Source organism: Anas platyrhynchos, chromosome 25 (genome assembly GCF_047663525.1).
Source record: "Anas platyrhynchos isolate ZD024472 breed Pekin duck chromosome 25, IASCAAS_PekinDuck_T2T, whole genome shotgun sequence".
NCBI lineage: Eukaryota > Metazoa > Chordata > Aves > Anseriformes > Anatidae > Anas > Anas platyrhynchos.
The window spans coordinates 2999879-3026039 of NC_092611.1; the positions used below are offsets into that span (position 1 = coordinate 2999879).

The window sequence follows — 26161 nt, forward strand, 5'->3', positions numbered from 1 at the left end:
CCAGGCACGGCCGCTCCTCTCGGCGGCGGCCATGGCGGAGGGCCCGGAGCCGAAGCGGCGGCGGGCGGAGGCCGGGGACGGGGACGGGGTCGCGGCCGGGAATGGGGCCGAGGCTGAGGCCGGGGCCGGGGCTGGGGCGGGCGCGGAGCCGGGCCCCGGCGCCCCGTTCCCGCTGAGCTCCGTGCGGCTGCGGCGGCTGCTGCGGGACTCGGCGCGGGAGAAGGCGGCCTTCGTGCACGGCCAGGTAGCGGGGGGAGGTGGGGAGAGCCGGGGCGGCGGCGTGAAGCGGGCAGGAGGGGGGGGTCGGGGCCGGTATCGGGGGGCTGCTCGCCGCCAGGCGGCCCCTCGGGGCTGTGGGGAGCTCCCCGTGCCGGTTCCCGCCCGCTGCAGGTGACCGGCCCCTCGGGGGAGGACACAGACGCCGTGCTGATCCTGGAGAAGACGCCCTTCCAGGAGGAGAAGATCGAGGAGCTGCTGAGGAAGCACACCAAGCTGGAGCTGCAGATGGCCAACGACATCTACAGCACCTACCGCCTCTACCCTCCCCCCGAGCTGAGCGGTGAGTGCTGGGCCCCCGAGCGCTTCCCTCCTGGCCTGTGGGGGCCCGGGGCTTGCTCTCACACGGCTGGTGGCCTGCAGCCATCACCCTGCACCTTGCCGTAAGGTGGAGGCAGCCTCCTGTGTCTGAAAGCTGCCTGTTCTGTTTGAGGTGTTGGGTAATGTTAGCTGTCATCCCTCCCCGTAAGGGTTGCTTCGAAAATGTTCTCTGCAGAACACGTGTGTTGGCCTCTGCTCGTTCCGAGGCGTCATCTCCTGTGCTGTGTTTTCATTGCCCGGTGTTGCCTTGCAAGGACAGGCAGCTAACGTGATGGGAATGGGAATTTAAATGCTGGTAGCCCTCGGGGTCTGATGCGTGCAGGCAGACACCTGGTGTGTCTCTGCCTTTCGGGCTGCTCCCTGGTGATTTCACACATCCCTGCGTTACAAATTCCTGATTAACAGCCGAGTATGGTGAGGTCAGATGAGCAGGTTGAAGACATCCTGGGAAGATGTTGGCCTGTGAGATGGATTTTCATTGCCATCAAAAGTCTTCTGTGGCTGTGGCACCCTTCAGCTGCTGATGGAGGGGTGTGCTTTCTTGGCTGTCCTGTTGCTTAGATTTAATGCTTATGTTTGTTTTAATTCTGGAAGTGCAGTGATTAATTATGCATCAATGCTGCTGTAAATGTGATGATAACCAGATAGGTTTAATGTAGTCAAAATTAATCAAAGTGCTAGTTTAAAGTAAGAAGTTGTTGTGGTCCCAAATTTTCAGGACAATGCACATGTCTTCCTCCAAATGCTGCTATTTTAGTGCAGCTCCTATTGTGTTAGGAGGAAGCACTGTCTGGCTTTGGAAGCTCGTGTTCTTCTGCAGGTAACTTGAAGTTGGAAATTTTGGCCTTAACCTTCCAGCGGCAGGAAAACACGGCGATGCAGTGGCTGCTGAGAGTGCCCTGGGCCGTTGACAGGATTGTGGAGTGAAAGCTGGCAGCAGTTCCCACGAGGTGGCATTGCAACACCGAAATGCCGGGACCTCGCTCCAGCCTACAGAGAGCACTGGGTGCTCTTGGCGTGCTTGCACTGTCTTGTTACAGGGCTACACAACTCCACTGCTGCTCTGACAGCAGAAATGCTATTACAGCTTGATGTCAGGCCAGCAGCCGTGCATTCGGGTGCTTAACAGTGTGTCTGGGGAGAGTTAACCTTCAGCCACCCTGGTAAAAGTCACTTTCTTCCTGTGTCTGACTTAATGGATGTCTCCTCCTGATCAGTGCTTCTGCGCTGTGACCCTTTCCTGCGTAGCTTTGGTATCTACTTTTCGTGCCAAACCTGCTGCTGTGCTTGCATGTGACCGTGCCGCTGCTCTTCTGGCTGTGAGAAGGAATAAGCCCACGGCATTCTTTGGCAGAAGTTTGTCTTTCAAATCACCTTTAAAATTGCCTTTCCAAGGCAGGATTTGCAGAAGCATTACCAGGGGTGCGCCTGCTGTGGTTTGGAAGCAGCATGCCCCCGGACAACGCGGAGCATCCTTGCTTCCTGCTCCCCAGCTGGCCCCGCAGGGCTCTGCGCTGGACTGTTCGGTCTCCCCAGTTTCCTACGCCAGCACATCAGTACCAGAGAAAATACAAGCAGGGTGAATGATAAGTAGGACTGGGAGATGTCTCCCTTGGCAGTCTGAGGCCTGTGCGCTGACGTTCAAAAAGGCTTAGCTCTTCCTTTGAAGAAATTTGGTGCTGAAGGAGCTGAGGTCTTTGATTTACAACCAACCCTGCGGCAGCTCAAACTGCTCCAGGCTTCCCTGTGCCTGGCTCCACGTATCTCTGACCATCCAGGAGCAGTGTGGAGTTCCTGGCCTGAGGAATGGGCAGGTGCAGCTGTCTGGCTCCTGACCCTGTGGTGAGGCTGGCCCTTCCTTGCAGGGTGTCGTGATGCTGTGTTGAGTTGCTTTTGCAGGTATCTCGCTTGAGAAGCTCTCAGGCCGCTGCGCTGGCACCCCAGGACACTTAGCATTGGAGGAAACAGGTTTGGTATAAGAAGGAAATTGTCCTTCTGAGCTGAGTCATGGCCCAGGAAAGGAGTTGATGCAAGGAGTAAAGCTAATAAACCTTAAAATGAAGGATGAGGAATTTCCTCTAAGGCTGTGTGCAGTGCCAGGGCTTGTGAGAAATCCCTGGACATCATGTGGAGACCTAGCAAGACCTAGCTTGGGGTCTAACTTGGTCTCTTGGCTGTGGTGTTAGGGTTTTACCACCTGGCATTTGCAGGTATGCACTTCCCCATGGTCCGAATGCAGTACCTTGCAGAAAAGGTCAAACTTTGTCCTCACCCAGTTCCACTGAAAAGCCCTGGGTCGCTGTGTCATGCAGAACAGGAATTTGCCCCGGGGATTTTTCAGCTTCCATGTCGAGGGCAGCGAAGCCCCCAGACTGAACTCCTTCCTTTCCGAAGGTGAGGCGAAGCCCCCCTTACAGCAAACTGCCTGGGCCGAGCACCACAGAGCTGCAGGTGGCTGGTAAAGTCTGCACTCAGCTGGGACCTGGGCACAGATGGCGCAGAGCAGCCTGTGGAGGAGCTGTCTGTGTCTCAGTTAGCTGCCTCCAGGTCTCCCACTTTGTCAGAGCACATTTCTCAATATCGCCTTTATGGCTGAGAGATTCCGGGAGGTTCCACGTTCAGCTTGGGCTTCTTGATAGCCGAAAGTGGATATTTTCTTCACCCTTTTCCCGCCTTGTTGTTTAAGCTGTTTAGATGCTGTTTCGTCCAGGGACTAAAGCTAATGCCAGCTCTGCGTGATGAAAGCTTGTTTTGTCTTGCTAGTAAAAGAGCCTGCAAGGCTGGGCAAGTCTCTTTGTTTGCATGGCCCAGCTTTGTGGGGCAGGTATGGAAGAGGCAGTTTAAAAGATGCACATCACCTCGAGCAAGTGGCTTCCCTCTGCCCTGGGAATAAGAATTGTGGTGTGTGGCAGCCACGGCTTGCGGACGAGCTTTCTGGGGCTGAGAGCGTGCCAGAGGGGGTCCTGGCTGGGGGGGCATGTGGAGACAGCAGGAACAGGACCTCATCCTCAGCGTGCTCTGCTCATCAGGCTTACTGGCTGCTGGGGCAGACTCTTAGGGGGCAAAATGGGAAATTTTGAAATCTGAAAACCAGTTTGATCACAGTGATCAATGAGTTTGCTGGCAGGGGTGGTGGGATGCCCTCTAATCATATCTGGTCTAATAATGAAAAAGGAAGTGTTTCAACTTTGATTTAGGCTAGCCAGTGGGTGCTGAGGGCAGCGGTTTGGAGATCAGCTGTGTGGGTCTGTGGAGCAGAGCTGTAAACGCTTCCCTGTGTTTGCCAAACAGCGTAACATTGACTGATAGGGAGGGCGAGGGAAGAATATCCCTCTTGCTTAAGCTCTTGCCGTGCTTAAGTATCAGTGCGATTCTTTTCCTGCCCCTTGCTCCTGCCTAGATTTATCAGGCAGCTGATGTCTGAAGGCGTGAAATGCTGGCAGAGGAAACCGCAGCCTTGTGACCAGCCAGCGAGGGCAAGGGCTGCTTTCATAGCAGGGGAAATAGGGCTTTCAGAGCAGTGCCAAAGGATCGATTGCAAAAGCTAGATGGTTTAAGCAAGACGTTCCCTAACAGCATCCAGCTCCTGGTGATGTTTGCCCATCTGTTTGGGAAGCAGTGGCTGTGTTTTCCAGCGCGGCGCAGCCCCGTTTTGCCTGGCTGCTGGGGGATGTTGGGTTTGGAGGCACCAAAGCCGTGCTAGCGTGGTTCAAGGGCTTTTGTCAGCCCTGCGCTGGAAGGAGTCTCCGTTTGCCACACACGGCAGTGGCTGGCAGGTTGCAGCTCCCTGTCACTTGCCGTTTCACAAGCACAGCCTGTCCCTGTGCTGCAGACCGAAGCTCACCAGCTCATAGTCTAAAAATGAGCGTACTGGGAGACACTCCGGCTCCAGCTCTCCAACACAGGGTGGAGAAACTGCGGGAGAAAGGGAAGAGCGTGGAAGGCAGTGGGGAAACTATTCAGTCATGCAGGAAGTGATCCATATTCCTGCATTCCTGAGCCCAGAAAGTGTCTGGTTTCAGGCAGCAGGAGCTGGAGACACTTGCATGAGCTGCACCGGGAAGGTCTGCGTTTCCTGGAGCCTGCAGCTCTGTGTTTGTCTGCTCTGCCTGCCCACGGGGCTCGCCCAGCAGAGCAAGCTGCCCACCTGAGCTGTAAATAACAGTCCGGAGGCTGGAGCAGTGCTTGGGCCGGAGAGGGGTGTTAGATGGTTGCAGAAAGGATAGAGAAGGGAGGGCTGGTTTGGGAGGTGGTGGGAGGTGTTACTGTGCTTTACCCCAGTTTTCAGGAGGTGGTGATTTGGAAATTGTCTCTTTTACGCTGTGACTGCTGCAGCCAGAGCCCACCACGTCCTCCTCCGTCCGTGGATGAGAAGCAGAGGCCAGACAACCTTGGCAGGAGTCCCCAGCAGCACGCTTGGCTTGTCCTGGCATGTGCTGGCCCTGGAGACTGCGTGAGCTCTTGAAAGCCTTCTCTGGCTGTGTGCGCCTTTGTTTTGTTCTGTAATGGAAACCCCACCCGGCTGTGACGAAGCATGGTGGTACCTGATCAGGGGTAGGTTCAAGTAGGTGTTCACCTGGAGTACTGCACAGCGGTCATCATAGCCAAAAATAAAGGGTGGTGATGCAGAGGGGAAAGGGGGAGGTTGCACGTTGTTTAGTTGGGTCTGAGTTAAAAGGAGAAGCTGGGGACAGCGCAGGAAGATGTGTGCAACAAGAAAGATGTTGCGGAGGAAAAATCTGCAAGACTGCAAATGTAACTTTCCCTTCAGCTGCCTGTGCAGGGCACTTACCTTGTGTAGATCATAAACCAAAGCACCACTTCAGCTTCCTTTTAGCAAAGGGAAGAAAAAAATGCCCCCACCCAGAAACAGAATCAGGTTGTTCCTGCCCCTCGTGCTTCTCTCAACTCCTCAGCACACTTAAATTAATTTAAAACAGCCAAAAAATAAATTACAGTGGCCCATTTGAACACTGCCTCTGAGTTTTTTGAGTGAGATGAGAGAAACGTGCACAAATTATCTCAGTGTGTCTCCCTGACCTCTTCCTCACTGTTTTCACTGGTGTGAAATCTCAGGACAGCTTGAGCCAAGCAGTTGGCTTAGCTGGTTCACTTTGAAAGCACAGAGATCCTGGGGCAACATGTTTTGTCCTCTGCTTCTGGCAACAGCTCTGTTCAGTCCCTTTTATCTATTAAGTTTCCCAAATTGAGCCGGCTGGCTCTTTTTTTTTTTGTTGTTGTTGTTGTTGTTGTTTGTGTGCTGGGTTGTGTTTTGCTCTCCTTTCTGGCAGGGGAGGGGAGAAGTTGTTTGGTTCTAGTCAGTCTGAGCTCCATTTTCTCGTGGGCAAGGAGCCAAAGGCACAGAGTATTCCCTCAAACACCCCCTTTGTAGGGTGAGCTGCCCAAACAGCTGTTCTGTACCACTGGAGTACCTCTGGCATGTGTTCATTCAGGTTCCTGCAATTACACCTATATTTTTTTTTTTTTTAGGTACCTCCAGCTAATTGCCAGGCAGTCCTGACTTCCAGAGTAAGCCACAGACATTTTGTGGAGTCCTGGGGCTGGCGTTCAGGAACATGCTGGCTGACGTGGCTCAGATGCAAGCAGAGACACTCGCTGACCCTTTAGCAACCTAAAAACCACAAGATGTGTCCAGTGATTTTTTTTGCCTTCTGTTTCCCGGCTAGTTTGTGCCCATATGGCATCGTACGTGGTATTTTAATGCATGTGGAGCCTGTCAGGAGCAGGGCAGCTTTTAAAATGAAGCATGAGTGTGGTTGGTTGCCCGCAAATGGAAAGATTTAGCAGCGAGTGAGCACGGTCTCGCTGGCATCTGTAGCGTGGATGCTTTCTGTGGCTGAGCGGGGCTGCAGCGTTCGCATCCTGAATGCGAGTGCTTGGGCTCCTAATGAAAGTCAGGCTCTGAACATCTTTCAGGCAGCTTCTCTGGCCTTAGTCATTTATGTTAATTAGCAGTGTTGGGGCGTTTGAGGGTTGATGAGACCTCTAGAAGGGAAATAATCATTAATGAACCGCAATCTCTTCCCTCTCTTCAAAACATCTGCTGCCCGACCACAGCTGTGCGTTAAGGGTTTCTCTGATCTTGCATTATGTTTTAAAGTACATTAAGTGGCTGTCTCCACCAAGAGTGGCCTCCCCCAGCCTGGGAGGCAGCAGGGCCAGTTTCCTGCAGGATGCTGGGGAGATGCTCTGCAATCCCTGCCCAGCAGCTCTGCGGCTCTGTGACAGCGCAGGCGCACGTGTTGCATTTGTCACCAGCCCCAGCGTGGGTTGGTTTGCTGGACTTCCGTGCTCTTGCCTTGTTTTGGGATATAAAGCTAGATTGTGGACGCTTCAGCTGAAGGCCGATCTTGGCATTTTATCTCTTGCCTTTCTGTTTTTCCCCAGTGCTTTTTGGTTTTTTTTTGTCTTTTTTAAGTGAGGAGTGGAGGAGCTGCAGCCTTGTCTTCTGCAATTACATCATCCCACTAGAAGTGCTAATCGAGTCCTGGAAAACAACCTTGTTTGAACATGTGTATGGTGGGAATCAGACCAGACTGCCCTTGTGGTTTGCATTTTCATATTTCATGTTACCAGCATTTTCCTGTGGATTTCATTAAGCTGGGCTTGGCATGAAATGAAAAGGCAGAGTCTCCCAGCTTGTGCAGCGCTGACCTTAAAAAAACAGAAACCAGAAAACAAAAAAGATTCCACCCTGATCCTGGCTTCAAGAGCAAATAGATATTTATATTCAGTGTCTGGCTAACATATATACGTGTTTAAAGCTCGAGGCACAACTGGTTGGTGAGTGGCTTGGTGGGTGGTGCGCAGCCCGGGGTCTTTCTGACAGCAGCAAAAGGCGTCACAGAGCTTGGGCACAAGCTGGGGGCTGGGGCCTGTTTGCTATAAATAGCAGGACTCCTGCCCCTTGCTTCACGCAGATCTGATTGCTGCCCTGGTTTTGTTTCGAGTTGTGAGGTGTTTTTTGCCTTCCAGCATTAAATTCGATGCCAGCTTTCCGCTGGCTGGGAAGGTGGAGGCCCCCGTTGGTGCTGTGGCAGGCTCTGTCGCGCATCCAATCTCGGGCAAAGAGGGAAATTTTCCTGGTGTTCTGCTGCCAAGGTGAGAGCTGCTGGGTCAGGATGCAAGAGTGCACCTCGCTGTGTAATGGCATGGAAAGCACACCTCCAAGTTTTAATCTCGAGGCAAACAGAAATTGTTTTCCTTTTGTTGAACAGCTAAACGCTTTTTGCTGGTCGGCTGGTGCAGGGGAACACAGTGAATCATCCAGCCCTCTTCCCTGAGCTCATCTGGCCGCGTTAATCAGACATTGTTGGCTCCAGATGTGTCCCTCTGTCCTCGGCCTTCTGTCCTCGGGGCTGGGCACCCTTATGGCCAGGAGCTCTGGGAAAGGAGCGGTGCCAGCCCTTATCTTGTCCGCGTGCTCCCGGGAAGTCATCAGGGACTCCTTCCTCCGGAGAGACGCTGCGAGCCAAGGTCTGTGCTGAATGAATGCTGCCAGTCACTGTGCACAAGGAGGTTTTGTTCCCGCAAGTCGCGTTTGGCATAGGGCAAGGGCTAGCGAAGAGCCTTGCCTGCGGGGCAGAGGGGATGGCCGGGAAATCATACATACGGCTGCTCACGAGAAGTACAAAGCTGTCCCTAGCTCCGCAGCTGAAAGAAGCTTTCAGAGGAGATGAATGATCCTTTCCACGTTACATTTTGCATTATGAATGGAGGAAGCTTTCAGGACACGGGAGCAGCAGGCTGCTGTGAGGCTTGTAGCCTAAGCTGGATGCGGTGGAGCAGGACAGGGTGCTGGGGGCTGGCTGGGGTCAGGGTGTGATCACCTCTCACTGCAGAGGTGTCTGTTTCTCCTACTTCTCTCTTCCTGCATCCCTTCTACTGCCTGTTGTGCACACCAAGGGTCGTGCTGCTGTCCCAGCTGCTCTGCTGCTTGAATTCACGAGGGGCTGATGAGGCGCCTGTCCTGTTTTTTCTGCTTCAGAGCTTTTTGTTCCTTACCCAAATGGAAGAAACTCTGTCCTAATCTTGTTCTCTAGAAGCAGACAGCCATGGTGTGCTCTCAAACACAGCATGCATGTGCTCAGAAGGACCCTCCAAGCTGTGTCAAATAGAGTTTTGGCTCTTCAACTCCTGCAAAATGAGGCTGCATCATCTTGGAGCTGGCTGGGGAGCTGAGCTGCTTCAAGTCTGCCTGTTTGCAATCAGAAAGCAGCTCTAGCAGCCTCCCTCTGCGGGAATTTGGACAGCTGGAATGAAGCTACACACAAACTAAAGAACAAAGCTTTTGGAAAGGTAGGAGTGGGTCTGCTCTGGGGCTGTGAGGCCCCGCTCCCCGACATTGCTGGGGCCTGTCCCTGTCTCTGTTAGGGGCTGATGTGGAATTGACTGCTGGCACCTCAGCCTCGGTGTTTTGGATCGGCGCTGCAGCCCTGAGACAAATCCTGCTCGAGGCAGTTGCGGCGGGATGGAAGTAGGGGAACAAAGTGGGATTGGGGCTCTCCCAGGAGAGCAGCTCTCCAGTGCTTGAGTAGCTCAACCACCTTCCAGTCTGCTCATGGCTACACTGCCATCTCCCCAAGTCTTGCTTTCAGCTGCCGCTTCCAAGCACGCTGGTGTGTCCCCAGGCAGTTCAGGAGTCTAGGTGAGCTGCTCTGCTCTCCTGGTGGCCTGCTCGCTGCGCCAGAGCTTCCCAAAGACCTCAGGAGGCTCCTGGCTTCATCTGGAAAGCCCCTGCGTCCCATGGTGTGGGTCCTCTCCTCCGCCAACACTTCTGGTTGCGTCCAGTTCCCTCTCCTCATTTTACAGCTGACTGCAATGTGCAGGGTGGGCTGGAAGCAGGTTTCTCTGGCGGCTGCTGAGCTGAGGCAGCGCAGGGAGGTGTGCTGGCGTTACGTGGGCTGCATCCAGAGCAGGCTCAGCTCCATCTTCCTGCAGCCTTGGCTCCCCTGTCCCTGCCTGCCAGCCCCGCTGGTGGCTTTCCCGAGGCGGTCCCTGGGGACGGCGGCTGTCCTGGTGTTCCCAAGCCTGGCAGCTCCTCGTGCCAGCCCCTGGCGGAGCCCTGCTGTGTGCAGCTCACGTGGTGTCTGCTTTGGTGGCTGGAGAAAGTTGCAGAGTGCTTGCCTGATAATATCCGATTAGATTCAGATTTAAGAATGAGGAAAATGCCCTGGGTAGTGTTGTTTTGCGCTGTTTCTGTCCTAGTTGACTGCACACAAACTCTTCCCTGGGAGCCCCAGATCTGTGCTGATGCTGCTGATACGTCTGAAAAGTGAGCGTGGGAAAAACCTTTCCTCACAGAGTACCCTTCCACCTGAACTGGAAATACAGGCTCTGGCTGTGCTGTCAGCTTCTGCTCCTCGTCTGCAGCTGTAGCAGCCTCCTCTCCTTTAGAGCAGAAGGAGCCCTGCAGGTTCAAGTACTTGTCTGCCTTCTGTGTCAGCTCCCCCCCTGCTATTTTAATGGTATCTTTCTGAAATGTGTTAGTGTGGCATTTATTAGAGGGGGAAAAAGAAAGGATTTATCAGGAACTAAAGGGAGTAACTTGGCTTTCATCTGTGATTATAACTCAGTAAAAATGTTTATTTCTAGAGATAAAAACCACAGTGGTGTACCCTGCCACAGAGAAACACCTTCAGAAGTATCTCCGCCAAGAAGTGCACCTCATCCGTGAAAGCTGGGAGGATTACAAGAACATAACGCTGCCCTTCATCCAGTCCCAGAGCTTCAGCATCCAGGTAGGGGCACTGCTGTTTCCGCAGGTTCCTGTGGCTCTGCATCCCTCTGCAGAGATGGAGGAGTCTGAAGGAAGAGGTGTTTCAGGCAGTGGTGTGTCAAACACCATTTGACAACTTTGACAAGCTGGGTTGCAGCTGTGCTGGTACTGGAATGGGTTTGGATGGTGGGAATTGGGGGCAGGAGAAAAAAAGCTCAGTTCTCAACCTATTTTATTCTTTTTTTTTTTTTTAGCAGTCTTGATTTTGATATTCTTGTCTGCAGCCTGATGGCTGCTTCCTGTCACCACAGCTGCCAGAGGCTGTGCCTGCAGGAGCACCAGCAGCTGCTCAAGGCCTCGTGCACTGCAGTTACAGCATGCTGCAGTCTCCAAATCCTCTGGCCAAACCAGAGCTGAAAATGTGCCTTGAAGTCAACAGACTCTGCAAAGCTTGACATTTGCAGGAGCCTTAGGGACAGGGGCAGGGCTCTGGCTGCCTTTGGTTTCCCTCTTTAACATACTGGGCTGCCAAATATCTCCTCAGAAGCCCATACAATCATAGAATGGTTTGGGTTGGAAGGGACCTTAAAGATCACCTAGTTCCAACCCCCCTGCCATGTGCAGGGACACCTACACCAGCCCAGGTTGCTCAAAGCCTCATCCAGCCTGGCCTTGAGCACTTCCAGGGATGGAGCATCCACAACTTCTCTGGGCAACCTGTTACAATACCTAACCTCTCTCTGAGTAAAGAATTTCCTAGAATTGTAGAATCATTAAGGTTGGAAAAGGCCTCCAAGATCACCTTCCTGTTCCTGCTGGCTGCACTGATCCTGACACAAACCAGGAGGCCGTTGGCCTTCTTGGCCACCTGGGCACACTGCTGGCTCATGTTCAGGCGAGCATCAATCATCACCCCCAGATCCTTTTCCTTTGCACAGCTTTCGAGTTACTCTGCCCCATCCTGTAGCACTGCATGGGGTTGTTGTGGCCAAAGTGCAGGACCGGGCACTTGGCCATGTTGAACCTCATCCCTTGGCCTCTGCCCATCGACCCATCCTGTCCAGGTCCCTCTGCAGGGCCTTCCTACCTTCCAGCAGGTTGACACTTCCCCCCAGCTTGGTGTCATCTGCAGAGTTACTGAGGGTGCCCTCAATTCCCTCATCCCTCATTCCCTCAATTGAGGGAATTCCCTCAATTCCCTCATCAATAAAGATATTAACGAGGATGGGCCCCAACACCCACCCCTGGGGAACACCCCTGGGGACCAGACACCAGCTGGATTTCACTCTGTTCACCACCACTCTCTGGGCCTGGCCATCCAGCCAGTTTTTAACCCAGCAGAAGAGTGTACCATTCATAGCCATGGGCTGCCAGCTGCTCCAGGGGGACACTGTGGGAGACTGTGTCAGAGGCCTTGCTGAAGTCTGGGTTGGCTACATCCACAGCCTTTCCCTCATCCCCCAGGAGGGTCACAGGTCATAGGAGATGAGGTTGGTCAGGCAGGATTTGCCTTTCATGAACCTGTGCTGACTGGGCGTGGGGGGTTTATTCTGCTCCACATCCCAGACTTCCAGATGAGGCTGAGTACCCCGAGGATAACTGGACTGACTATTAAAGATAAATGTGAAGAAGGCATTAAGATCCTCAGCCTTTTCCTTATCCTCAGTAGTCACATTCCCCACCACGTCCAGTAAAGGATGGAGATTCTCCTTGGTCCTCCTCTTACCGTTAATATATTTCTAAAAACATTTTTTGCCGTCTTTTACCACAGTGGCCGTGTTGAGCTCATGCTGGGCTATAGCCTTTCTGATTTTTTCCCTGCATATGCCAGCAGCTTGCTTGTCCCCTTGCTTGCCCCTTCTTCCACCAGGCATAAACTCTCTTTTTCTCCAGACACGCAGCAAAAGTCCCCCGTTCGGCCACACCAGTCTTCTTCCCCACCAGGTCATCTTATGGCACATGGGGTCAGCCTGCTCCTGCACCTTGAAGACTTTCTTCCTGAGGAGCATCCAGCTTTCCTGGTCCCCTCTGCCTTTCAGGCAGACTCCGAAGGGACCCTCCCTGCCAGCATCCTGAACAGTTCAGCCTGCCCTCTGGAAGTCCGAGGCAGCGGTTTTTACCAACATGGATCAGCAGTGCTCTGCCCCCATCTCCCTTTTGGTTGCACCTCCTGTGGATTGTCAGCTCCCCAGTACTTCACCCTCTTCTGGCTGGGGGCCTGTTGAGCAGACGTGGCCAGCTGCAGATGATTTGAGATGTCTGAGCTGTGAGGCTGCCTGTCCCATTGAAAACACCCGCTTAACTATCATACTTTCTTGAGGCAGTCTGACCTTTTGGGTAATCTCAGCAATGCTAAACCAGACTCTTTCCCCTAGGCTCCTCCAGTATAGCTCTCCTTCTGTTCTGTGGCATTTCTGCACCATTACAGAAAAACGTTTCCCTTGGAGGTGTATCCGGAGTGTGTTTCTCAGGGTTTCTGTAGGCTTTCTGTGTTGGGATGTTCCTTCTACAAGGATGGTTCCCTGGGTGTTGGTGCTATTTGCTGGGCCTTTCATGTGTCTCTTGGGTGTTGTGGAAATGCAAAGACTGGTTTCCTGCATCACAACTTGCTTGTAGTGCTTTGCATACAGATATGCCTTTCAGTTCTCTGGTCCATATTCCATGGGGAGAAGCTGAATTTCAGTCTGCTTCTCACCCCAGGCAGTGGAAATGGACTTGTTTCTTCTTTTATCTCCTTCTTGACCACTCCTCCCCCTACCTCATCTTTTGTCTTTAGAAGGAACACAAGTCTGTAGGGACCAATTCATGCCAGCCTGTGCAGCCTGTAATGCTAGGCTTACTGAGTAATTGATTACTGCTTTTTCAGTGCATTAAAATAAACTGATTGCTTATGTATCTAATCTGTGCAGCCACTGCCATGAAAGAGAAACCAGGAAGCAACATGAACAGCTTTTAAAGCCAGACAGTGGCCTCTGCGTCCTCTCCCCTGTGATGCTGCCTCTGCAACTCACTGATGAGGGAAGCGTGTGCCCTCTCCAGCTGACTGCAGGTGAGGGTCTGCTGAGGCCATCCATTAAAAATGAACTCCTTTATCTCAAACAAAAGCCAAACACCAGGTCTTGGGTATCCTCTCCTTACACCTTTGTTCTGCTCTCCTGAACAGCAGCAGAACAGTTAACGGGGTTTGCTGTTGTGATGTCTGTTCCCTAATCACTTGCAGATGAACATGAATCTTACTTTCTGCATCTAGTGCCAGGAGGCACCTTGCAAGCTGCAGTGTGCACTCAATTGCTCCTCACCGCTCACTTTTTTTCGCTCCATTGTTCAGGTTTCTTGCAGCAGTCAGACTGCAACACCAGTGATGTACAGGAGGCATTTATTAGCTGGAGAAACAGCAGAGTCCATTGGCACCCTATAGCAACATGCACAAATGTTTTCTCCATGCCTTTGCTCTGCAGGCAGTGAAGTTCCCTGCCGCAGCAGCAGCCTTTAGAAGTTGCTTGAGCTCTCTCTCTGCCCATTCCACCGGGTGCTTGTGAGCTGGTTTCTGTTTTAGGTAGGTGCATGGAAACATGTTCCTGGTTACCACTGGGAGCAGCTGCCTTAGCTGCGCTGAGAGATCTCGGTCAGCATGGTGTGACCGTCAGTCCTTGACCTCTGTCATTTGGTAGTGCAGTTTCTTGTCTTTAAGTGGTTTTGGAAAGAGGCAGAGGAAATATCAAGGGTAACAGAAGTACTGGAGGACTACAGAGGAGGCTCTGTTTTCTGCCTGGAGAACACAAAGCGTGGATACTTTCAGCATAATAGTTTTATTGTGGTCCCAGCTTCTGGACATGTGTTGTCCTCCCCAGGCTTGTGCTGGAAACAGCAAGAGCAGCCAGCTGATCCCTGCTGGTCACATGAGGAAGCACTGGTGTAAAATTCAGCTCATCTGATCAGTGAGCTTATTAAGGTACTGATAGCTTGGCACTTCTCAAAAGAGGAGGTGTAAAAAAGTAAATGGCAAACTTTCATTTCCTGCAGAGCTTCCTGCCCTGCTTTTCTCCTAGGGTCACAAAGCACAGCGATCTTGTGACACGCTTTCCAAAATCTCTTTGAGGATCTGAATTTCTCTAGGATATTACTGCTAGGGAGAAAAGACCAGAAATTTAAGCAGGAAAAAAAGGATCAAGGGAGGAGAGGTTCGTTTGTCCCTAAGGAGATGTATTCAGGTCAGTTCACCATGATCCTAAGTTTTGATTAGATTAATTAAACTCCTGACAGTTCCCAAAAGGGCTGTCTTTTATCTTGAGCATCTGGCGTGCACAACTGCCACTGACCCAGCTCGCTTGGTGTGTCTGCAGGACTGGCAACAGCTCCATTCTTCTGTACCCACCTGGGGTAACAGAAATGTTCTGTACCTAAGCTTGATGGGAAGATGAGCGTGGTGATGATGAGTATTGTGTCTGGTTTAGATGTCTGTCCATATCCTAAACACTCCCTAACACTAAAACAACTGGGGGTGCTCTTTCTACAACCTAGTTGTCTCAGGATTTCTTTCTTCAGAGACTGACTGGGGGAGGAACAATTGGTGTTTCAAACTAATTTCAGCTTTCAAAGCCTAGCCATTTTCTACCATCTTGCCCTATCATCTAGAAACCTGGTTAACGTTGGGAGCCTTCAATAAAACCCCAAGGCTGTTAGCAATTAGAGGAAACCAAGTGGCAGTTCTCTCTGTAAAACTTTTCATTTGGCAGGTGATGTTTAGAGCAGGTGGGCAGCTTGTTAGCAGGAAAAGAAATCTTGTAGATATAAAGATGCTTTCTGCAGATTTTACTTTGCCATTTATTCCTGTCCTCTTCCATTTCATAGGAGAAACTTGTCTCTGGATGGTGCTTTGCTCTGAAGGTCCTGCTGCAGGGGGGAAATATTTCTCTGTGGGGTCTGAGGTCCCACGTCCTTCTGTTCTCCTTCCCAGCAGCCCAACTGGAGCTGCTGAGGAATGTAGGGGGATAACCAGAGCAAGGATTACAAGCAACCTGGAGGTTGAAGCTTTAAACATAGAGAAAGAAGAGCAGCAAGCTGTTTTCTAATCAGTCAGGAAACCAAGAGACATGCATTGCCCAAGAAAACACAGGCCTTTCGTATTCACCCAGAGAGTGCTAGCTGCCAGCAGCAGGAGCTGTATCCAACCTCAGGCTTGCAAGCAATGCGCTGCTTCCTTTCCGAATGGAAAAATCAGCTGAGTTTCCTTTCCAGAGCTAGTTGTAAAGGTTTCAGCATAGCGTGGGAGGTAAAAGGTGTAAACAGGCCCAGAGCTGCATTCAGAGCCGTGAGAGACGTCTGCTGAGCCCCAGACGAGTTGACTTCAGCCTCTGTCGATCTTGCTAGGGCCTGGCGTGCTCCAGGAGTGCCATTGCTCATGCTGGTGAGGAGGCTGCTCTGTCTGGGTGCTCGTGCCTGTTTGCTGACAGATGGGGAGCGCGGAAGAGGAGAGCTGCTGCCCCTCAGGGGTTTTTGTGCTTGCAGTGGTCCGCAGCTGTCTCCCCAAACGGAGAAGCAAAAGTGTGGGCACTTGTCCCAGCGGTAAGGGAGAGACCTAGGCTCTGGGGTCTGCGCTGGGCTCTGCTCTCAGTTTGCTGGGGTTAAACCAGCCAGGTTGGAGCCCTTGGCTGCGTATTTCCTTCTGGGTGCTGAGTCAGGCTGCGCCCCGCTGCCCTGAGGTAAGGTTTCTTCGCCTTCATTGCTGGAAGGAGGAAGCTCGTGCTGCCTGAGCTTGCTCAATGCCCGCGCAAGCAGTGAGTCTGGCTTCCTTTTCAGAAGTCTGTTCTTGTTACAGACAACCCATTAATCAAAGGTGCGAATGACAAGCAAGACCATCAGACAGTAATTTGGCAAAACTTGCAGGAAGAGCTCATGAAGGTGGCGTTGCAGAAGTTCGTGTGGCAGGAAGGGCGGCAGCACAATGTGCTGGCTGGAGAGCTTAGCACTTAGCCAGCTGAGTCAGCCTGCGTGGCTGGAGTCAGGCTCACTTAAAACCATTTAAAACCATTTTTGGTTATAGAAGAAAATGGGCTGTCTGAGTAGTAGACAGTAAGTTCTGTGTGTGAGCGTTCCCATTTAATAAGAATTTGTTTAGTGCTAGAGCTTGGGGTCGGAGCCTGAGTGTTGGGCACCTCAGACTGAGGACCCGATCTGGGACCTTGCGCACACTCAGACTCTGGCCAAGCAGCCAGATCTGGCTGGAGGATACTGGACTCGATCCTGTCAGGAAGAATTGTCTCCAAATCCTCTTGCAGGCAAATGTAACGATTTTTATACTGGACTAAACCATCCCTGTTCAATACCTCATCTCCAGCTGTGGCCAATTCTTAATGCTTGAGAGGTAAACAAAAATCCCTGAATAATTTAGCTAGCCAGCAGTGCAGTGCCATGCAGTGGGGTCAGGGAGGTATCTTTTAACTGAAGTGCTCATAATTGCCTGGAGTTTGTTGGAGTTTTTTATGGATAATTAACTACAAATGTTGTTGGCCAGGAATTTATTTGGTCTTAAAATCAAGTTGTTGATTTTTTTTTTTTTTTATATTCTACTTGCAGTAAATACAAAGTAATCCATGAGCTTGGGTTAAATGTACCTGAGTTTACTTTATCTGCTGGTTTATAAATCACATTTCTCTTTCAGTGGGTATATAATATCCTGGAGAAGAAAGCTGAGGCTGATCGAATCATCCATGAAAACCAAGATCCCTCCAACGGCTTTGTTCTAGTTCCAGATTTTAAGTGGAATCAAAACCAGGTTTGTTAGCTACTCTTTTTGAGGGGATGTTGCTTGTTTAGAGGTAATACAGAGGAAGTGTCCCCTTTTGTATTACTAATAGCACGTTAATGAAAGTTTTAGTAGGGGAATGTATCCTTCCTGTTCACACTGTCATTAACCAGTGATGCTGCCAGTGATTCAGGGCCTTTTATCACATGTGGGCACTGCACAACACAGACTGTCCTCACTCTTGCTCAGTGATTTATTTATTAGCTTCACTTTCTCTTTCCTGTATTGGCCTGAGTATTGTCATGATGTGTTTGAACCTAAGTCCAGATGCCTGTTTGTTCCTGATGAATTTGTTTGTTTGGGTTTTTGTAAGCCTAAATGTTAGGCATAAATCAGTCAGATGTGTTGTTGTCCTTCGGTTGTTCCAATTAACTCTCCTGCACATGATATCAAACAGATGGTTGTTAGCTTATGAGCAGCTGCTTAACCCCTCGCTGGAGTGGTCACTTGTTGAGATTCAGAGGTTTTAGCCCAGGCTATAATCCTAAATTGAGAGGCTCATTATTTCCTTTGCCTCTGGCTCAGTTCCTGCGGTACCTCCGTGGCCTGTAGACATCAAGGCCCACAGCGTGCCTGCGGAGATGAAATACCCAAAGCTCAAAGAAGCAAGGCTCCAAGCCTGCACCCGTTGACTCGCTGGAGTCAAAAAGTCCTTCATGTTTCTAATCCTCAAAACATTTCTGCAGGTGGCAGCGAGGGAGATTTACCATTTGATGAAAACTTAGAAATGGGAACTAAAAATAGTCCTGCTTGTGAGCTGTTACCACAGTGCAATTCCGTGTTTCTGTGCTGAGCCAGGGGGAGGTCGGGAGGCAGGGGAATTGATTTCTGTCTGGTGCTAAATTACTTGGGGGAATGACCAGGTGAGGACACGTAAGTTACTGCAGGGTAGTCCATATACAGGGTGAATTCCCCACACATCAGCTATTCCAGAAATCCCTTGCCAAGTTCCTGCAAGTAATTGAGCCTGCATTTCCACTTGTTCCCCCAGAGGTGCGACCTTCAGTGTGCGAAGCGGGCGACACGCTGCAGGCTTGCAGCCTTGCTCGTGCCGTTCAGTGTCTTTACTTGCAGGATGGTGCAATACATAGTGATCCCAAAAAGTTAATTGGCAGCAATGTGCTGTCCTTTTCCTTGCTCTGAGCAAAGTCTTAGTGTAAATTCTCACTCACTGGAACCAAACTGAGTGGTTCGGATCAGCACTGGAGGCAGATGGGCTGGAAGATGTACTTCAGTTTTCTCTAGAGACCTGCTGTATCCAGGTTTCAGAGCTGGTACGGTTAGGGAGCACTTAGATGGTAGGATTTGTCTTCAGGGGAGGTTTATCCATGCTGCTGTGGCTTTTTTGTGTGTGTTTTTTTTTTTTTAATGTGTGTGTGTGAGCCGAACAGGATTTTCTTGATTTCTTCCCCACAGCTGCCCTTGCCGTTTGCCCTTGCTGCCTCTGGAGCAGCACAGCAGCTGGCCCTGGGGCAGAGCCTGCCCTCGAGCCCTGGCTCCTCCAGGCTCCGGGGAAGGACTGGGGAGGTGTCGGGGAGTTCAGTGCCTTACACGTGGGTACTTTCTTCTAGGTGATGGGAGTTGTTGATAGCTGGATGCTTTCTGTGTTTTAAAAAAACCAGAGGTGTGGACTCCTGGATGATTTTTGTGATTCTTTACCCTGAGACAAGGGCTTGGACTTTATTTTCTACATCTGTGGCCTTCAGGATTTATAGCCCCTTGAGCTGAATGTCTCTTTCCCAGGCAGATGAGAGAGCGTCCCAGCAAGGGGTGTTGACTTCTGTCTCTGAGCCAAGATATTTCTTCTTGGCTGCGGGCAGCGCCAAGCCACGGCTGAACCTGGTAGCCTCAGGGTTTGCTGTGAGCACTGGTTCCCTCCATCCTCCCGTTGGATCCTACCAAACAAGCAGGGCTTAATGTCAGTGCTCACAGGCGTGCTCAACATCCCACGCCTGGAAAATGCAAACGGACCAGTGAACTGCTGAGCTTGCTGCTAGCCGTGTACAAATGATTTTAATTTGAGAAAAATGTTTCTGCAGCAGGGGAGTTCCTTAAGGAGGAGAAGCTGCGGAGTAAGGGAAGTCTTATTTGTGAGCTCTTCGTACAGGCTTTTGTGTGCAGCTTGGCCTTTTGTGCTGAGCAGGGTATGTGCATGTCTCCTGTTTGTCATCAGGAGGACTGGGACTGTTTTTCCTGCCTTGCAGGAAGTTGGATGTGTGCTCAGCAGAGAGGGTACGTCTTTTAATTTAGTCATTGGCATAAATAAATTGTATTCTGACAGACACTGAATGTGTTTGGGTCCAATGTGTCTCAAGTCCTAATGTATTAGATTAAATGTGGGACCTGTCAGAACAGATCTCATCCCTGCAGCTGCTCTTCAAAGCCCTCAGATGTTCAGATTTCGACTCATCTCATCAGCACGCTCTGCCGGCAGCGGCTCACAGCCGTAGGCTACTAAATTAAATTAGGGAAGCGAGATGGGGCTCCCAGCAGGACTCTCCGAACCTCCCCAGAGCACGGGCTTAGAATTCTGTTTGACAGTGTCGCCTTGTGCTCTGCCTGCAAATCCTGCAAATTCACCTGTAGTTATTTCAGGCTGATGGATGGGAGGAAGGTTTCCTGTTTGTGTTTTGAAGTCTTCCCGCTTGCTGCTGACCTCCTGCAGGCTGGAATGGCTGCTGCTAGTCAACCTGACAGTCCTTGGTAGCACTTTGAGTTTTCTTGGATCTTTTTTTTGCCGCTTTGGAGCACAGGATTTGCCCTTGCCGATGCCTGCGAGTGCGGGTTCAGCCCCACCTGCAGGACCAGCCTTGCCTGGCGGGGTCCAGCAAGTGCTCCAAGCTGGAGCGTCCCTTCCTGCCCGGTTCCTGCCCACAGCAGTGGGCTGCAGGACAGGCTTGCTCGGCTGCCTTGACCTCCTCGTCCTTGGAGCCTTTCGGTGCCTCTGTCTACCATCAAGCTGCAGGCTAGCGGGCGGCTGGCCAGGATCAGCTGGCCATGCTTAGCATGGGTAAGCTGACACCTAAAAAAGACTGCAACAGCGGTTTGACAGCTTGGCCTGTGCAGAGGAATCAAGTTCTTGTTAAACATGCGGCTGGAAGGCCAGTTTTAGATCCCTCTAGCTTTTTTCCTCTTCTCAAACCCGCAGGAGCCCTGAGGCGTTGCCTGAAATGGTGCTGTGCATGACATCATTGAGGGCCTTTTTAGCAACAGGCTTATTTGTTTCAAACAGTAACATACAGATGTTGTTCTAAGGAGAGGGGATGTTTGCTTTTCTCCTGCGAGCCAGCTCTGGTTTGAAGAAGACAAACTTGATACACCATCTTTCTTGGAGCTGTGCACAGGGCTGCTTTGAGAATCAAATCAAACCATGAGAATTGCTTTGTTGGCTGGAGGCAAATAAAAGCTTTGTATTTCAAGAGTCCCAAGACAGGGTTCTGCAAGCATCTTTTGGCATAAACATCTGTTTCTGAATAGCCAGATGGGTTTCTTATAACCCTGAAAAGATCTGCTGGGTCTTGGATATCTAAACCCTTTGCTTTCGTGTTTATATCGTTAGAAAACCTCTAAGTAAACTGAAGGAGACAGGGATTAAATGCTGCAGAGAGGGGTTGTTTATCAGGAGGATTCGGTTTCGGAAATAGAGGCAGTTGAAGATGTAGCCTCGGGCAACTGCTTGCCAGAACACAGCGTAGCACAGAGAGCACAGGTAGATTCAGGTGTGGGTGACGTGCAACTGCGGGTATTGCTACAGATCATCTCTGTTAATGGTGTGTGAGCCTCTGTCGTGTCCTTCTGGCTGCCTCTGCCTCTCTGCACAGTCAGATCCCTATAAAAGGGACTTCATCTCCGTGTTTATTATCCCCTGTGCAGCAATGCCACACAATGATCTGACTGAGCATTTGATTTTTATTTATTTTTGACATACAGTGATCCACGACCCTGTGTTCTGTTAAACGTTTAATTCGGTAAGTGCTTCCGGAGGTGCCAAAGGTCTGGCTGAGAGCTGCTGAGCGGCCGTATTTCACTGCAGCGGGGCTGTCAGGTGGATGATTAGATCCTGAAAACGGTTATTTATAGAACGGGAGCGACTGGAAAGTGGCCCGCTGTTTGTGCAGTGGAAATATAGGAAGCTTTTCATTCGGAAAAATCTACAGTCGCAGTTGTGGCCGATGGAATGCGGTGTAAATCCTCGCCGGGGCACGGAGATAAGCCACCCGCCTGCTCTGCAGAAAGGCTGCGCTCAGCTCCGTGCCTCGGGCGGCTGCAGCCCTGCACAGACCTGGTGCCTCTCCTGCCCTGTGCAGGGGTCTTCAGGCTTGCTGCGTACTGGGAAAAGTGCTTCTGAAACGCTTGAGGAGATGTGAGAAGCGGGTTATTTCTGTGGAAGGTGGCAGTGCTTGTGAAGGCTGAAACATGGGGAAACAAGGGGTAGAGGAGGCTCGGGGACTGTTTTCATCTTGGAGCAGTGAAATAAAACCCAGTGACTACAAGCGCTGTTTACAGTAGAAAAAGTTTGCTTTATCTGCCTTTAAAAGTGAGAATAAATTTGTGATCATATGTTTATTGTCTGGGAGAAAGCTCTTGTCTTCTGTTTGTTACTGTTCCAACAGCTGAAAAAAAACAATTTGTCCAGAAAGGGTTATTAAAAACACACGGGGTTTGTAGGTGAACGCATCTCACACAGGGGTTCTCAGCTGGGATTCCACCCAGCTTAGACAATGGTTAAATAAGACAGCAGGTAGTGAGCACACGTGTGTGTCTGTGTTGTGACACAGCGTAGAAAGCTCATGTTGGTGTGTCGGGGCCAACGTGCTCAAGTCTCCGCTGCTCGTTCTGTTGTCAGCCTCATCAGCATCCTGTGTCTGTTTGTCCGCAGCTGTACGACCTCTACTTGATAGCCCTCGTTCAGCGCCGGGATGTAAAGTCTCTTCGGGACCTCACAGCGGAGCACCTGCCTCTGCTGAAGAACATCCTGCAGGAAGGCAAGGTGAGCGCAAGGGCAGCAGACGCCTGGGCTGCTGCGCTGCTCTGGTCCCTGCCTGAATTCCCCAGCAGTTGGGGTGGCTGCGAGCCCAGCTCTGGCAAAGAACCACCTGCTGTGTGCAGACCAGCAGCTGAGAAATGCTAGCGTTTCCCTCCCAAGGTCCTTCACGTTATTGTGCTGCAGTGCAAGCCCTGTGCCTACCAGGGGCCATCCGTTAATAGTTGACAGTGACTTTCCTTGCAGCTGCTGCCCTGTGCGGCGTTGCCACGTGCAGCAGCAGTGGGGAGCAGAGGGGTGCCTGGGGGTGCTGCTGCTGTGCCGTGCTGGGTGGCCCCCCAAGGTGGGGACACGCTGTGCTGCAGTGGCAGGCTGATGGGTCTCCCTGGGCAGTGCTGAGGGGGGAATGGAGCACTAATGAAAAGAGGGCGCTTTAAATCCTGCCTCGCGCTCTGACTTCTGTGCCCTTGAGGCCAGATACATTACAGGCGTCCTGGGCTGCTCCAGGCACTGACCAGGGCTCGGTGCCTAGCAAAGCAGCAAGTCTCCGTAGGGCCATGGGAAGCATTTTCTGGTTTCCTTTCCTCCTTGATTTAGCCCCTCTCATGGGAGATGGTGGGGGGGAGGTGTGAATGCCTCCCTTGCCTCTTTCCCTTCCTGAGACCAGAGCAGAGCCTGCCCTGTGGGCAGTGTGCTCTCTGTTTGCCTTACAAGGGTCTGTTGCTGTGGGAAACCCCTCCCAGCAATGCCCTGCCGAGCCTGGCCATGCTGCCCTCCCTGCATCTCTTTCTGGAGACCCTGGTGGCTTTTCTTTCCTCCTGCAGCCACCAGATGTCTGTTTGTACGTCACCGCGTGGTGCTGAGTCCTGATGTTGGGGCTGAGGCTCTCCTCCATAGCTTGAGAGCAGTGCTATCTGCATACTGCTGCCTCCAGCCTCATGCTGTTATGTCTCTGGGCTTGCGTGCTGGTGTGGCGTGTTCCAGGAGAAGGAAACATCTTTCTGGAAGGGGCTGGAGAGGTGGTGGACTTGTCTGGGAGACCGCCCGTCCCTTTGGAGCAAAGCCTTGCTCTTCTTTGAGAAGAAAACACCCTCTTCCTTTTGGCAGCCAGGCTGGGAACAAAGTCTGACCACTGCCTGCCTTGGAACTGGGACTGCTTACCACGGGCAGCGAGCACCTCACCTCTCTCCCCCGTCAGGGGTGCAGCACACGTCAAGAGCTGAGCTTATCCTCCTGTGCTAGCAGCCTCCTGTCTGACCTCGACCATTTTCTCTGGCTGGTGACTTTTCCAGCCCAACACCGGGGCATGCTCGGTAATGGGCCGTATAGATCGGTGTGTGATAGTTCCTCTTCCCTTCACTGCATTCATTTTTGGAAATTCATTCAATTTGGAAACTAATTACACTGGGGAAAACAGAGATCAATTAAGAGATTAGTCAGGGGATTGCAGTGTGCTGAGCAGCAAACCAAGCCGGTGTGTTGGAGTTTGCTGTTGCTGTTTATAGCTTTAATTACACTGGCTGGTAACGGGATCCTGTAACTTGCTGAGCGAGCTGAAGAGATAAGGGAGGAATGGAAAACAGCGAGAGCGGAGAGCACGTCCTGGTACGGAGAAGTGGGGCAGCCGGAGGATGAGGGCTCTGCCCTTCCAAATTTCCCCATCTCTCTTGCTGTGAGGATGGAGGAAGCAGAAATTGCTCCTTTTTGTCTTTCCTTTGCCTAACAGGAGACTCAGGCCCCCCTGCTCCTGGCTGTCAGACAGCAGGGCGTGTGAGCGGGGCTCCCCTCTTGGTGGGGTGTTTATTTAACAGCTTCCTTTGATGTTTTCACTGCCTGAAGCTTCTCCACCCATTTCAATCCTTCTGCAAACTCATTGCCAGCCAGAGTTAGGCTGGTCACTCTCTGCCTTTCTCTCCTTATTTATGGTACCTGGGGGCTCTCCTTTCCATCCGTCTGGGGTCTTTATTCCCACCTGCTCCCCATCACCCCTGCCTCTGCTGCACGTTACCCTTCCTGACCCGTTTTTCTCCTCAGGAAGCCATAGTAAAGCGCTTTGGTGTGCCTGGATCCCAGCTGCGAATCTACCTGCATTACCAGCCCTCCTACTACCACCTGCACGTGCATTTCACTGCTCTGGGCTATGATGCCCCGGGCACCTCTGTGGAGAGAGCCCATCTCCTGGCAGACGTGATCGACAACCTGGTGCTGGACTCATCCTACTACCAGAAACGGGCCCTGACCTTCGCCCTGCGGGCTGATGAACCTCTGCTTAAGAAGTTCCAGGAGGCAGGAAGAGTGTGAGCTGGCAGAGCCAGTGTGGGGTTGCTTTTATATCTTTCTATCTTAATAAATGTGTTGTGTCTGTTTTTTTTAAAGGGTTTTGTTGCTTTCTTTTTATACTTGGGTTTTGTACAAATTGGGGCCGACAGCCCATTGCTATGGAAACTGTTCCTTCTGCTCAAGTCAATTAAAACCTTGATTGAGTAACCCCGTTGGTGTGGTGTTTTTACCAGACACGTAGCAGTGGTCTGCGCTCCTCCGGGGCTGCGGGAGGGAGTGGAAGCATTTGGGCAGGAGGGTCTGCACACATCCATCTTCTCCACCCAGAAGCCTGGCCAGCAAATGTGGGGCTGGTGAAAAAACCAAAGATGGTTCCAAGGAAGGCCACTGTCCTTGGAAGGCTTCACTTCTCTCCCATGGGCTCACCCCTGGGAACAGGATTTCAGCTTTCCTGGGGCTGGAAGGGCTTTACTGCTCCAAGTGAATGACTAAATCGAGTCCTCGCCCCTGCCGGCCAGATGCCATGGGCTCCGTGGAAGGCAAAAGTGACTTGTCTGATCCCTGGCCTCCGAGCCATCACTTCTAAGCTGCTAATTAATCATACGTACAGCTTAAATGAGCTCACTTGAAAGGGCAGCCCCTCCCTGACACAGGCTGCTCAAGGGTTCGCTCAGATTCCTCAGCACGCTCAATTAAAAAATACTGCTACTCCTGTTCCTCCTCCCACCAGGGTGGTGAATCCCTCCTGTGGCCACGGGGTCCAGGGAAGGAGCCTCCAGAGCCGGCCATGTGGCCGAACAGAGAACCGGGCTGGTGTCCAAGCTGTGGTGTTCCCAGGGGGCTGCATCTCCCCGGGAAGTGCTCTGGGAGGAGCTCCTGCAGGTGAGGAACGTGGGGTGCGAGCTGCTTGTCCTGCCCGCCCAGCCACCAGCTCCTCAGCATCTTCCAGGCACAAACCTCGGACAGCCTCACGAGTTCTTGCTGCCCGAGAGGGCTCTGGTTTCTGGTCCGTGGCTAACTCGGGAGGTAATTACAGGAATTGTGTTGCTGTCTATCCTGGTTATTTACTCCTTGCAGCACACCACGGAGGTCTCGGGTTTGTTGTTGTTATTATTTTTCTCACCCCTTACCTCTGGGGGGAAAAATAGATGCAATTTGTTGTTTCCAGGGCTGCTCTGTGTGCCACACAGCACTGCCTTGCAATGGGGTGGTCCAGAGCCTGATTGCAAGTAGCATCACAAGAGATGCCCACGGCTTTGTTCTCATCTGATTAATAAAAATTCAGGTCAGGCAGTTCCCTGGTACCTTTTAGCAGCAGGGAGAAGCACAGCATCTGAATGCAGCCGGCTCTTGTCGGATTTGCTTATTTCTCTGCAAAAATGCGGCATGTGGCAAGAAAGCTGGAGTGACCTCTGAGTGGGGTTTCCTTCGTGTTACTCACAGACCCACCCATCTCCTGCAGCCTGGGCAAAGCAGAGCATGTCTCTGCTTGGGCCAGAGTTGATTTAGGAACCAAAGAGCTGCCACAGCAGCACATCTGGAGGTGGTTGTCGTGGTTGACTGTCCCCTAGTTCTTTGCATCCCTGCGTTTCAAGTTGTTGAGGAAAAGGGATGGTTTTTCCCCATGTGTTCCGGACACCAGAGCAGTTTCTGTTCCAAGGTTGGGCAGCTCTCAGTACCTGTGGGTCAAGGAACCCCGCAGGCCAGCGCAGGCACGGAGATGGTTAAACAACAGATGGGATGAGTCCGGCATCCA

At 51.7% G+C, this 26161-nt stretch overlaps 1 protein-coding gene across 2 annotated transcripts; it reads left to right on the forward strand.

Annotated features, from left to right (window-relative positions):
- On the forward strand, positions 1-24612 carry DCPS (decapping enzyme, scavenger). 2 transcript variants are annotated; one of them, XM_027444267.3, is made up of 6 exons: positions 3-244; positions 391-559; positions 10213-10358; positions 16998-17111; positions 22021-22131; positions 24160-24612. In XM_027444267.3, the coding sequence occupies exons 1-6, from the start codon at positions 32-34 to the stop codon at positions 24424-24426; spliced, it is 1020 nt and encodes a 339-aa protein (XP_027300068.3). In that variant the 5' UTR covers positions 3-31; the 3' UTR covers positions 24427-24612. The 2 variants fall into 2 exon arrangements, with proteins under 2 accessions (XP_071883840.1, XP_027300068.3); XM_072027739.1 differs by lacking the exon at positions 22021-22131 and having other exon boundaries at positions 1-244.
- The last annotated feature ends 1549 nt before the right edge of the window (positions 24613-26161 follow it).

What these genes read in the sequence shown, in the direction of transcription:
- DCPS (XM_027444267.3), top strand. Translation starts at nt 32, where the DNA reads ATGGCGGAGGGCCCGGAGCCGAAGCGGCGGCGGGCGGAGGCCGGGGAC. An exon ending in CCCAGAGCTTCAGCATCCAG is followed by an intron (nt 10,359 to 16,997) that starts GTAGGGGCACTG and finishes TTTCTCTTTCAG; the next exon opens with TGGGTATATAATATCCTGGA. An exon ending in TTAAGTGGAATCAAAACCAG is followed by an intron (nt 17,112 to 22,020) that starts GTTTGTTAGCTA and finishes GTTTGTCCGCAG; the next exon opens with CTGTACGACCTCTACTTGAT.